General features: G+C 43.8%; 1 protein-coding gene across 3 annotated transcripts in view; it reads right to left on the reverse strand.

Annotated features, from left to right (window-relative positions):
• adamts14 (ADAM metallopeptidase with thrombospondin type 1 motif, 14) overlaps window positions 1-12,996 on the reverse strand; it is a 97,036-nt gene that overhangs the window by 55,217 nt on the left and 28,823 nt on the right. For all 3 annotated transcript variants that reach the window (XR_014570615.1, XM_083788201.1, XM_083788200.1), the window contains exon 5: window positions 1,944-2,027. Coding sequence is in view for 2 of the 3 variants with exons in the window: in XM_083788201.1 (XP_083644327.1) it covers window positions 1,944-2,027 (84 nt within the window). In the remaining variant the exon portion in view is untranslated. The remainder of the gene's footprint in view (window positions 1-1,943; window positions 2,028-12,996) is intronic.

The raw sequence follows: 12,996 nt of genomic DNA on the forward strand, positions 1-12,996 counted from the left end.
AGATGACTATACTATGCTCAGATGACTATACTATGCTCAGATGACTATACTATGCAAGGTGGGAATAGATTTGATAGCAACCTAAAAACCCAGTGGAGTGGAAAACGTTTCCCCACATTATGGCAGATGTACTGGGGCATCGATTGGTCACTTCAACACGACAACCACCACTCAATAACATGGGAGAGTGAGTCCTGCAGAGTGACATGATGGCAGGACACACGCTGCCGGTTGATCGCTCATCAGCCCGTGAGACGACCACATCATCGCAGTGACCCCTGGTTTTGATGGGCCACTTTTTGATTTCTGCGAAACGCTCACCCATGCAGTGCTTGTATACGACCAGACTGGGCTGCAGAGAAGAAGACACGTGATCATGTGAATTCACGCGACCGGGATGGCTCACCAGGCTAAAGGGAATAATCAAGTCACTTTTTTTTTAATGAATCCATTAATCCTTAATCCAGTGGTTCTCAAGCAGTGGCCCGGAGGGGTTTCCAGGTGGTCCCCTGCAGCTAAATGATGAAAAGCTGGTAACCAAATGGACGCTTATAGATAAAATGACACCAAATGAACCCATTTGGTTTCATTTTACGCTCACAATGGGTGAGATTATTGTTAAACATCTGCATTACTTAATTTACAAGAAGTCTTTAGTCTACACAATTAGAGAATGTAGAAGCATTGTTATTGTGATCAACATTTGCCTGTTATCTCTTCTATGGTACAACATCATTACAGCATGGAATTGTGGACAAAATGTTATCCAACGACAACAACATATTCTACGTTTTGGGTCTGAGAGGCTAAATGTGGCTAAATGTGGCTCAAATGCCAGCTAAATAATGGACCTTGACATGAAAAAGGTTGAAAACCATTGCCTTAATCAACAACATTGAGTAGTCTGATTAACCATTTAAGCCCTGAATTGTACAGTATTTTGTTGTTCAATAGTGAGGCAGCGCTTTTTTCCATTTTACTTATTTTTTTAAATAATCCTGAATAAGGCAAAAAAAAGTTCAGGGTTATAGGGTATAGTTCCTGGGGCTGTAATGTGTTGCATAACAGCCAAAGTGGAGTGTGGAGTGGAGTTGAAATCATGCTGAAAAGATTGTGTTTATGCGTTACAGAGTGGAGGCCATCTGTGAGGAGGAGGACACAGGCAGCATGTGATTACATGTGTATAAAAACAGTGTGTCTCTGCCTGGCCCTGGACAAAGAAGAGGTCAGATGATGAGCTATTGGGTTCACGTTGAGAACCCCTGTATTAGCCCGTCAGGAACAAGCATCAGCCGTGATTTGTACCCTTTAATGGACACAGGAATGTGGAGGGAACGGATGGTGGTGTAGCATTGCATTAGCAGCAGTAGTGCAGCAGTGGTTCTCAAACCTTTTCATGTCAAGGACCCCCAAATCGACATTCATTAGCCCATGGACCATGGCATTTCTATCTCTGGGACCCCAATATATTGTAAAATGAAAGTCTATTTGACTCTGAGCCCACCATACCATGAAACCCTCACCTGCCTGTACCCCACCATTATCATGACACCCTCACCTGCCGGTACCCCACCATTATCATGAAACCCTCACCTGCCTGTACCCCACCATTATCATGAAACCCTCACCTGCCTGTACCCCACCATTATCATGACACCCTCACCTGCCTGTACCCCACCATTATCATGACACCCTCACCTGCCTGTACCCCACCATTATCATGACACCCTCACCTGCCTGTACCCCACCATTATCATGACACCCTCACCTGCCTGTACCCCACCATTATCATGACACCCTCACCTGCCTGTACCCCACCATTATCATGACACCCACACCTGCCTGTACCCCACCATTATCATGACACCCTCACCAGCCTGTACCCCACCATTACCATGAAACCCTCACCTGCCTGTACCCCACCATTATCATGAAACTCTTACCTGCCGGTACCCCACCATTATCATGCGCACGAGCACAACGTTGATGTTGGTTCCCAAGGACTCGTCATGGTAGATCTCGTCAACCTGAAAGAGATAAAAGGGCAAAGAAAGCACATCAAGCACTCTAATGAGGCATGAGAGGAAATGCAGCGCTATGCTTTGTGATGTCAACTATGTGCGTGCGCGCGCATGTGTGCGATCCAAATTGATTCACAAGTAGCCTATAGTAGAATTTGAATTTCTATACGGCACTACTGTAAGTTGCATGCTGGCGTTATGCACCAAAAAGTATAGCCACCGCCGCCGCTGATCTACAAGCTCACAATGCGTTGCGGCTGCAATGTGCTTGTAGATCTTGTATTGTATTTGTATTGTATTTTCGACTTGAGGGTTTTGTCAAAATGGCATTAATTAAAATCACCATCCTAAAATGTCCTCCCAAGTATGCTAATACAACCCTGTGTGTGTGTGTGTGTGTGTGTGTGTGTGTGTGTGTGTGTGTGTGTGTGTGTCCAAACGATGATAGCCACAGTTTCAAACAGTTTGAAAGATATACACTACTAGTATAATTAAAGATTTTCAGTATTTGCTCAGGCCCACATGTAGCCTCTATGCCCTGCACTGTAGTAATTATTGGAGATGTTTATCACACTACTTTATATTCCATAGATGTAACAGTCTGTTATATTTTAAATTCAGTTAATTTTACACATACTTGCGGTAAAGACAGGGACTGCCTTTCCCCATTTACAAATTTTAGCCGCACATTTTTACTGATTGCATTTTCTGTTCAGCATAATGCATTCTACTCATTGCCAGTATTTTATGTTGGAGTATAATCACCATTACCTTTTTTGCTATAGCCTCATGGTTAGCACCAAACATTTTGAATGCTACAATGCTAGCTGTTTGTATTGTATGTAGAGTTTGTGTTTACATTTTACATATTTCATTACAGTGTACATTTTCAATTACTTCAGGTTACAAATGGCACACAGACAATAGTATACATATATACAGTACACATTTGTTTTGACTAGAAACTCATTCAGAATCATTGCTAAACACATACTTCCTGTTTTTGGTCTGATCCTTCTAAAAGAGTTACACAATGCCTCCAGCTGGGCTCCTTTTATAGGAAGGGAAGGTGATTGGGACATACCATTTGACAGGGGGGGGGGGGGGAGTTTACATACTATCCATGTTTTTCCCCACCAAGGTACTGGGGCTCCTTGTGTGTGTGCTTTGCTTCCTTCAGGCTGTGTTGCCATGTCTCTTTATTATAAGCAACCTTTGACTTGTTTTTTCTGTAAAGTCACTTGCAAATACATTATTGGTAGAGGTTGATGTTTTTTTTGGGCTTGATTCTAAAGTGTACAGTAGTTGCTTACCGTATTTGGGCTTGCTTCCACATTTCTTCACATCAAGGAACCCCAGATTAATATGTAATTGTCCACAGACTTCCATCTGAACATATTTTGTGCCTTTTTTTAATGTTTTAAAAATATTCAAAATATTTTGATTTATTCTCAATGTGTTTTTAAATAACGGATGTACAACCTCACAATGTGTTGCTGTGAGCTTGTAGATAAGCTATTTTCATTTGTGCTTGTTTTCATAGACCTGGCCACTTTCTCTCTTGCAAAACTGGCAACACAGCAAGAGAAAGAGGAACTTATGCACACACAAACGCAATGCACTATGGGCTGTAAGAAAAAGGTCAATACAAAGAGCGGGGTTGCTAAAAGCTTGCCTTGTGTATGAATATCATTTAATCTGTGGCTTTGAAATGACGTTCTTGGTTGATGTCCCTTGCATATGAAGGTGAAGTTAGTATAGGTAGTGTTCCTTGGTTAAGGACCGTTGGATTCTCCCAACAAAGGAAATACCCATATGGGTACCATATAGATATAGATGCCTCCTCATTGGCCGATGCAGTTCGTTGGAGCCATGTGTGTTGACGGAACAATTTACATTCTGTCAACAGTCAACCGGAAGTGCAGAAGGCACACTGCCACTCATGTGACTAGTGGCCAATCACAGCGCATCTATTGCGGGACTTGTCAGGCGCGAATACATCCCCTCTGGGATGCGCGCTCAGGCTTCCGCTATGCTTCCGCTATGCTTCGCAAGGAATCTCTGGAAAGTTTTGCCCCCTCTCACACAAGCCCCCCTCAAGCCCCCCCCCCTCTCACACACGCCCCAGAGCCGAAAGAGGCCGGTGCGTGTGTGAGAGGGGGCAAAGCTTATATGTCTATGGTGGTACTGCATGTATTCAGGTGCTGCAGAGGGCTCTGTGCCTTGATCAATACAGTCAGTATAAGCCAGATTATCTTTAGGCTGTCGTGCTTGAATGATATGGGCTCGTCTGTATGTCTGCTGTGCCCCCCACACAACCTGCCGTCACCAAAGACAAACATTGACATCGTTACTGTTCCTGCACACCAGCACAGATACCAGCTGGTTGGATTTGACATTTCTGAATGGAAAAAAAAGCATGGTATATCATCGTTCCCAGCTGGTGCAGACCATGACCTGAATCTGGTGTATTGTTTGATTCTATATCCTTTGAACCATGCTGGAACATCAATGCACCCGCTGCTGTGTGCTTGGACTACTAACCTAGACCAATGTGTGTCATTTGTTTTTGTTATTCCACCAATGTCTTCTAAATCATGACAGTTTCTGAAAAAACATATGTTGCTATATCAGTGGTTCTCAAACTATTTCATGTCAAGGACCACAATGTATTTTGCCGACCCCCATCTGAAAATATCTTTGTTCCAGGGACCCCGCAGAAGCAAAGATTTGAGTTAAAAAAACGTTTGCTGTGAAAGATTATATTCAAAGATTTGCACATATTTTCACGTTTTTTTGCAGATCTACAAGACCTTGTATATCTGCTAATTTTCAATTGCAATAAAGTATAACATAACGGTTAAAAGTGGTTAAAAGCTAAAGCGACACATGATGGTTCCAGGCCACCTGGCATCCATCCAACCAAACCAGTGTTGTTATGCAATGGGCTCCAGAAAACTGACCTAGAAATGTGATGACTTCCATTTGGCTTTCTAATGATTCCCTGGTATGTGGACGCTTAACCACTTGGACACTGTATTGTGCTACACTGTAACAGCAGTGCTTCTCAGACCACTCAGGACCCCCAACTTGATGTGTTTTTTGGCCGCGGCGGACCGCCGTCGGAAACCATCTTGTGCCAGAGTGTTGTTAAAATGTTTCAAAAATATGATTCCAAATTTTCAAGAGGATTTGAAAATAGCAAACTATTTTCAACAGGATTTGAAAATAGGAGATCTACAAGCTTGTATATGGGGTTAAAATTAAAATGGTTAAACTGATTTTGATGCCATATCAACTAATTTAGCTGGAGACCACCTGGAACCCGCTCAAGGACCCCTGGGGGTCCCCAGACCCCCAGGGGTTGAGAACCATTGCTGTACTGTACTGTACTGTACTGTACTGTACTGTACTGTACTGTACTGTACTGTACTGTACTGTACTGTACTGTACTGTACTGTACTGTACTGTACTGTACTGTACTGTACTGGTGCACTCTTTTTTCCCTCTACACCAAATATCTTCGACGAAAACAGACGATCTAGAGCTTATAGATATTTTGGACAAAATTTGTCAAAAATAACAGATTACATTTAATGTAAACTGTAGTCCCCATGCAGTCAAGCCCTTTAACAGTCGATCCAGGTTCCATGTGGCGCATGCATGCTTTATCCTCGCTGCATGTCAAACACTCGAGGCCCTATTAAGTCAATCAACAACTCCGATCTGTGGTCGACGAATTGACCCTATAGAAGAATGGATTGGGGGGCGGACACGTCTCTCTTGTTCCGTTTTTCTATAATTCACCGCTGTCGGGGGTGAAAACCTTGCATGTCCAAGACTGTTCCTTTGTTATAATCATTAAAGAAATGAATAAAAGCATTTTGAAATGGTGAAAATAGCAGATCTACAAGCTCACAACACGTCGCAACACGTTGTGAGCTTGTAGATGGGCTATTTTCACGCCACACTCTTGTATGACAAGGTAGGGCATCGATGTATGAACAAAACGTACGAAGTGGAAATTTGGAGATATGAGGTTTTCTGCCCGAAATCAAGAAGTCAACTCATTTTGAGACGGAGGCCACAAATGGCGACCGTGGAATCATCGCTGATTATCAACATGCCAAAGCGGGCTCTCGACTGGTAAACACAGAGTAATTTAGCTCCACAAGGCGCCCTCACATTTTCCCCACGTGACCGACTTCTTTAAACCTGTCATTGAGAGAAAACACACGTTTCACAATCGGCCTTTGAAAAAGGCAAGAGGGTTTACGCTCTGCACGACAGAGCCACACATTAACTTGACATCTCGGTATGTTGTAAGCAGAGGAGAAATAATTTATGCATCGTGTTGTAAGGCCTTTTTGGAGGGATCATCTGGCTTTTTCCCCTTGTCTATTTCAGGAGACTTTGTGTCCTGAGATAAGAGAGAGAAAACGCTTGAATGCTTAGAAAATAAATAAATCAGGATGTTTACAGTGTATTAGAAACCCATTTGCGTGACAGGTTTAGGACTAAAATCTCCCTGTGCTTGGAGATTGCGAAGTGGTTGGCTCACACGTCTCTGCAGCCACATTTGGGTTGACATAAGATTTACTGGAAATCTCACTAAATGGGTTTGTTTCTTCTACAGTACACAGTACCTGAGAGGTCACCTGAGGAAAGACGACAGGGACAGAGCCTTTAGGGGAGCTGATGTTTCTCCTCCTCTATCCCCTGGACAACGTGGGTCCGACCAACTCGACACCGGGCACTGCACTCCCTGCGGGTGTGTAGAACGCGTGTGTCGAATTTTGAAGTCGGTGGGGCGAACGGTTCTTGAGTTACGTGCATTACAGCCGCACACGCGTACAGACAGACGTACAGATATAAAGACTATCACAAAACGCCTGATTTATACTCGACCGTACGTCGCACCGCATGCCGGAAGTAGCCGAACCACAGCGATGCATGCGAGCTTGTAGATCTGCTATTTTAGGCGCACGAGAGGCTAAGTATATCAATCTGGCCGGCGCTCTTGTGATGTCATTGCTTGTCTGTAAGCCATAAACAGCAGCTGCTGATGATACAGGCATGCAGCAGAGTACTGATAAGTATGGCGGTGTGTCCCGTACAAATTACAGTCCTGGGACGACACAACAGTGTTCATACGCAAGCCCGTCACTATGTGAGTGAAAAGAAAAGAAGCATGCATCTTACTAAAGCAGAATTCAACGCGTTGTAGTTTTTTTTATCTGATTGTGTGGACCGGTTCTTGTCTTGATGATTTGTGAACACGGAGGGAACACAGAGAGTTTCAACTTGTATTGAAAGTTAAATGAATACACCATTGTTGCTCTATATCGTCGCTGTCGAAACCTCGTATCTCCATATTTCGACCTTGTATGTCACATGTTCTACTTAAGTAAAAGTACCAATACTGTAATGTAGAAATTACTCTGAAGTAAGTAGAAGTAAAAGTCTGGAATTCAAAATGCACTTGAGTAAAATTACAAAATAATTGACATCAGTATCGCAGAGTGGAGTCTCCCAGGGGTCTATACTAGGCCGGGTAGGCCCCACCTCCTCTTGTCCCTCTACACCAAGTTCCAGGGCCGGGCCGGTTCCAGTGTGCCGCCCTGCGTCCGAAACGGTTGAGAAATGACAGAGTTACCGTGTGGGGGTCCCTCTACTGTACCCTCTACTGTACTGTACTGTACTGTACTGTCACTGTACTGGCACACCCGAAATCATCATATATACAGTTAATACGTGCATGTGTGTTTGTGTGTGCGTTAGGTTGCGCACAAGTGGTGAAAAACAACCATGCTATTTTTGTGCTCAGACCCACCCAGCCACCCAGCCAGCCACACACATAGCTCCGTAAGGGAGTGGTTGCACCACTCAAAAAAATACAGATCAGACCGAATGACAGACAGAGGTTCTTTCATTTTATAGTATAGGATTCTCTAGTCTAGTGCAATAGATCCTTTCATGAATGAATGGAACAGCAGTGCTCAGCTCCTTCACAGAGACTTCACACCTCATAGAAAATCACAAGGAGGAGGACTGTGGCGGTGGAAAATAATTTTTTACTTTTGAAAATAGAAGATCTACAAGCTCACAACTCGTCACATCGCGACCCGTTGTGAGCTTGTAGAGCTTGTCTCATAGGGCCGAAGTGGTTAATGTATATGTTTTGTAATGAAAATCTACAAATTAACAGGTAACTGAAGTTTTCCAAAGTAAAAAGTACAATATTTGCCTCGAGTCGAGTAGAAGTAAAAAGTATTGGAAATTGTACAGTACTTCGTCGACTGAAAAAATATGAGGAATTTTTTGTCGACCTTTTTTCACTGACAAAAACTATATAAAAACGAAAATAAAAACTAAGCTATGATGACTAAAACTAATATTGACAATTTTGTCAACAAATAAGAACTAGACTAAAATAGTTAGGGAGGCACTAGTGGAGAAGAAATAATTTTACGTTTGATTGGAAACAGGTGTCACGTTATGTTATGGAAATATAGGTGTCACGTTCTGAAAATAGCAGATGCGGTGTGCTGTGAGCTTGTAGATCTGCTATTTGCGGCACGCAAGTAAGTATAAATCAGGCACTATACGGCGCCATCATGGCCCGCTATAACACACTACATTAACTGTAGATTTAGTCGACTAAAATCTTATGATATTCAGTCCAACTAAAACTAGACTGACACTAAAACATTTCAGATGACTAAAATGTAAATGGATTTTAGTCAAAAAAGACTTAGATTAACTACATCAAAAATGTTGTCTGTCAAAATCAACAGCGCTGGACACAGGAGGCCAGTATACTAGTGGTCCAGGCCAGGAGGACAGCTGTGTCACCAGTCCAGTGAAGTGCTCTATGCTCGGACAACGTCCAGAATGTGCTCGGGGACGATAAGGTCAACACCTGAGGAATTTAAGTAAATATACTATCCTACAAAACGCCTATTCAGCTCCATTAAAATAGTGCACAGGACACTACTCTCCAATGACCGCAAATTCCCCCCCAAACGATTTGCATTATGACCTAAAATCCCCAGACCGTTTTATTATGCTGACCTATATACTGGTGAGTTTACGTTGGATGCCAAACAGACAGAAGTTGTTGGAAATAATAAGGACAGCGTAGAAATAGCATCGTATTCGTAACCCCAGGAAGCTTTCTAAATGCGAATTGTATACAGTATAAGCTCTGTTTTATGTTTGTTATTTTTGTAAAATAATAAAGCATGCAGCACTATACTTTCCTCTTCTACCCTGGAATCGAACCCGCGGTTTCCTGTGCATGTGCTGAAAATGTTATCCGTTGAGATAATTGCTCAGGGGATACGTTGAATCTTGCAAATTAGGTCAAAATTCATGTCAGATCCTAAATCTATTCTAAATTTCTCAATAGAAGGTAGACGAAATATAACCACCCCGATTGTATATAAGTTATATTATATTAACATACACTACCGTCTACCAGATTGGACAACATTTTTAAGTTTTCATTACAAGAGAGCTAAGAGCTCACAACGCGTCATGATGCAACTCATTGTGAGCTTGTAGATCGGCTATTTTCCCTATGATATTTAAAAGAAATTAATATGGAACGGTTTTGGACATACAAGGTTTCCGCCTGACAGTGATGACATTATAATAATACTAATAATCACAATAATAGTTACTTTGCATATATCTTTCACCACACCACTGGTTTGCCATGCCTCCTCCGCTCCGAGACGGATTTCCTTGAAAGAACTTTTCTCAGAGGTGCCACTAACACCGGATTTGTGTGGTGGCATGAGTGTTGCAAGACTCTCTCATCACATACAGTACCACCGGACATTCTGTGGCCCCTGTACTGAGAAAATGGAAGATAAAAATATAGCATAAGAAAAACAACATGCAGCCACGGCCTCCCGCTAGGTGTTGATAGCATGCCAACAGGTGTGCTAGTTCACCCACCAAGCCACACAAATCCCAACCAGTGTTGCTAGATTCGGCAAGAGAAGCAACCAGGTCTATGAAAACAAGCCCGAAAGAAGTGCCTATTTTGTGAATAGCCGATTCACAAATATTGGTATATAAAGTATTAAATAGGTCTTAATTGGTTAACGCATGTCTGGTAATCTATCTATAAATGCACCATGTCTCTGTACGTCTGTCTGTACGTACGTACGTATGTACGGCTGTAATCCACGTAACTCGAGAACCGTTCGCCGACTTCAAATTCGACACACACGTTCCACACCCCCACAGGGAGTGTAGTGCCCGGTTTCGAGTCGGTCAGACCCACGCTTGTCCAGAACCGCCACAAAAGGCCTAGGCCTGGGCTCCGGACAGGGCTTCTGCCCCAGTGCCCATGCTCCATATATGGAGCTGGCCTGTTCTGACAACACAACACTCCATATTTGGGCATGCCTGACACAGAACTCCATAGATAGGACTTAAGGGACAAAAAAATATATAAAGAATACCCCAAAAAAGTAAGTACAGTACGACGCAGGTAAGTATCGTCTCTGTCGGATGGAAACCTCATATGTCCAAAACTGTTACTTTTCAGTGTTCAAATTCAAAGACAGCTAAAGTAGTAGATCCACGAGCTCAAAATGCGGTGCGGATCTGCTACTTTTGATGCTTTTGTGTGATGCTGTAGTTGTAGTATGATCAAGTAGTTCATGTATAATTAAAGAAGCACACACACACACAAAGTTAAAATACGGAGATAAGATGTTTGAAATCTGCCAGGATTTACTAATGTTTGCTCTGGAGAGGGAAGTCTGGAGCTCTCTGGTGGAGCTGTTGCCCCCGCGACCCGACTACGGATAAGCGGTTGAAGATGGATGGATGGATGGAGATAAGAGGTTTCGGCCCAACAACAACAAAATGTACTTAAGTTAATTTTTCCCACAACTTGGAACCCTTATAAACGCAAAAAAGAAGGGGAAAAAAAAGAGAGTAGCAGCTGTTGGTGCATGCCATGGGGCTTTAGAGCAGGGCGTTGCGTTAGGTATATCCCCTGGCCCTGGCCCTGCAGCTCTGCATGCAGCGTCGCATCGACGTGGACAAAACCCTGGTCAGCGCTTCAAACAAGGCGGCCATTGTGTGCCAGGCACCTCGGCCCTCGGCAGTCTCCCTGGCTTTCTCGCAGACAGGATGTTCAGTAATCAATCCCTCGGGGAGAGTTTCTCCAGGTGGTACTATGCACATTCTAGTGGTGCCCCCCACCCCCCCCCCCCCACCCCCCCACCCCAGTGCTTGGACAAGGGATTTGGAAAGCTGGAGGGAGGGAGGCCCATGCAGAGCTCTTTCTCTCACACACACACACACACACACACACACACACACATGCACACACACACACATGCACACACACACACATGCACACACACACTCTAGTGGGTTGTTGCTGACTGCAATGCTATCCCATTGGCTGAGAGGTCGGGTAGAGGGAAAAAAGTGTCTGGTTGCCTAGAGACGAGGCAGCCAATCAGAAAGATAGGTGACTACGGCAGCCAATGAAATGATAAGTTGCCACTACCAACCTGATAGAAAGTAGATCAGCATGCAGACAGCAGACAGTCCATTTGACTCCATTATGTACACACTCAGTTACAGATCCATAAGTGTCCATTTGGTTCCATGTGTACACACTCAGTTACAGACCCGCAAGGGTCCATTTGGTTATACACACTCAGAGTTACAGACCCATAAGGCTCCATGCGTGCTTGCTAAATGCTTGCTTGCTAATGCTTGCTTGCAAAATGCAAGCAGACCAACTCTCAAGTTCATGATTATAAGACTAGAAAATCCGACAGTCTCCATCCTTCCTTCAGCCGTACCACTCATAGCCGCAGTGCTCCATTAAGACAGAGGTTCTTTGCTCTGGAATACACACATACTTACATATTGCCAAGTCTTCACTTTGTAACTTTAAACATAAAGTTCTAATGAGCTCTTCATTCATGGGTTACCTTTCTCACCTGCACATATTTCCTCATTTGATAATGTTACCTATTTTACTGTTTTTAGTGATTATTCAGTTTTCAGTGATTATTCAGAGTCACAGCACGTGCCCCAGGGCTATCATGGCCATCTACCCACTGGCTTCCACAACACCAGCATTAATAATAAACCGCTGCTCATTACAAAGGAGAGATTGCTCCCTGCCCCGGCCAGTGGCGGATAGGGGGGACGATAACAAACACAAATATGTTGTTTATGTAAATACGTCTCGCTGCCCGGCCTGGCGTGTGAGTCGAGCAGTGCGAGAGGAGAGCGGAACTTCTGGCGCCGCTCTCCTCGGCCTGCCAAAAAAAAAAAAGGTTTCCAGTCGTCTGTATAATTGGTCTAGTGGTGCTGCGGGCCGCCGGCGGCGGCGGGCTAATCAGACCACCGCGCACGCTAGCTAGCCGCGGCGTCCAAACCGGTAACTGTTACCGAGTGAAACCAGCACCGCTGCGCTGGAAATCTGACTTATTGGGGGGGGATTTGGGCGGTAAGCAGATTAGGGTGGAAGGAGCTGGTGGAACCCATTACGAAGGAGCTTGAGGGTTTTCTTTAGCTCCTCTCTCTCTCTCTCTCTCTCTCTCTCTCTCTAATCCATAAACAGCCAGATAGAGAAACACAACAGAGGGGTCTAAAGGACAAATGACAAGTGAGAGGACAATTTGCAATTTAGGCATTTAGCAGACGCTCTTAATCCAGAGCGATTTACAGTAAACAAGAACTAAAACAGGGCAATGCAAAATATTCATCATGAATCATACATAAGCCAAGGACCTAACAGTGGAATATCTACAGCATATAATAATGAAAGTATTATGCGTATGTCTACATAGAACGCTACCTGAGTTACATAAGTTGAGCCGTTGCATACGCCTGTAAGGTCGTCGAGGCCAGGGCAAGTGTTACAGGCTAAATATGGAGTCTGAAGAGGCAGAAGGTTGGGAGTGAGTGTATGCAGTTCTGATTG

Source organism: Protomyctophum parallelum, assembly GCF_964188405.1.
Source record: "Protomyctophum parallelum genome assembly, chromosome: 17".
Classification (NCBI taxonomy): Eukaryota; Metazoa; Chordata; class Actinopteri; order Myctophiformes; family Myctophidae; genus Protomyctophum; species Protomyctophum parallelum.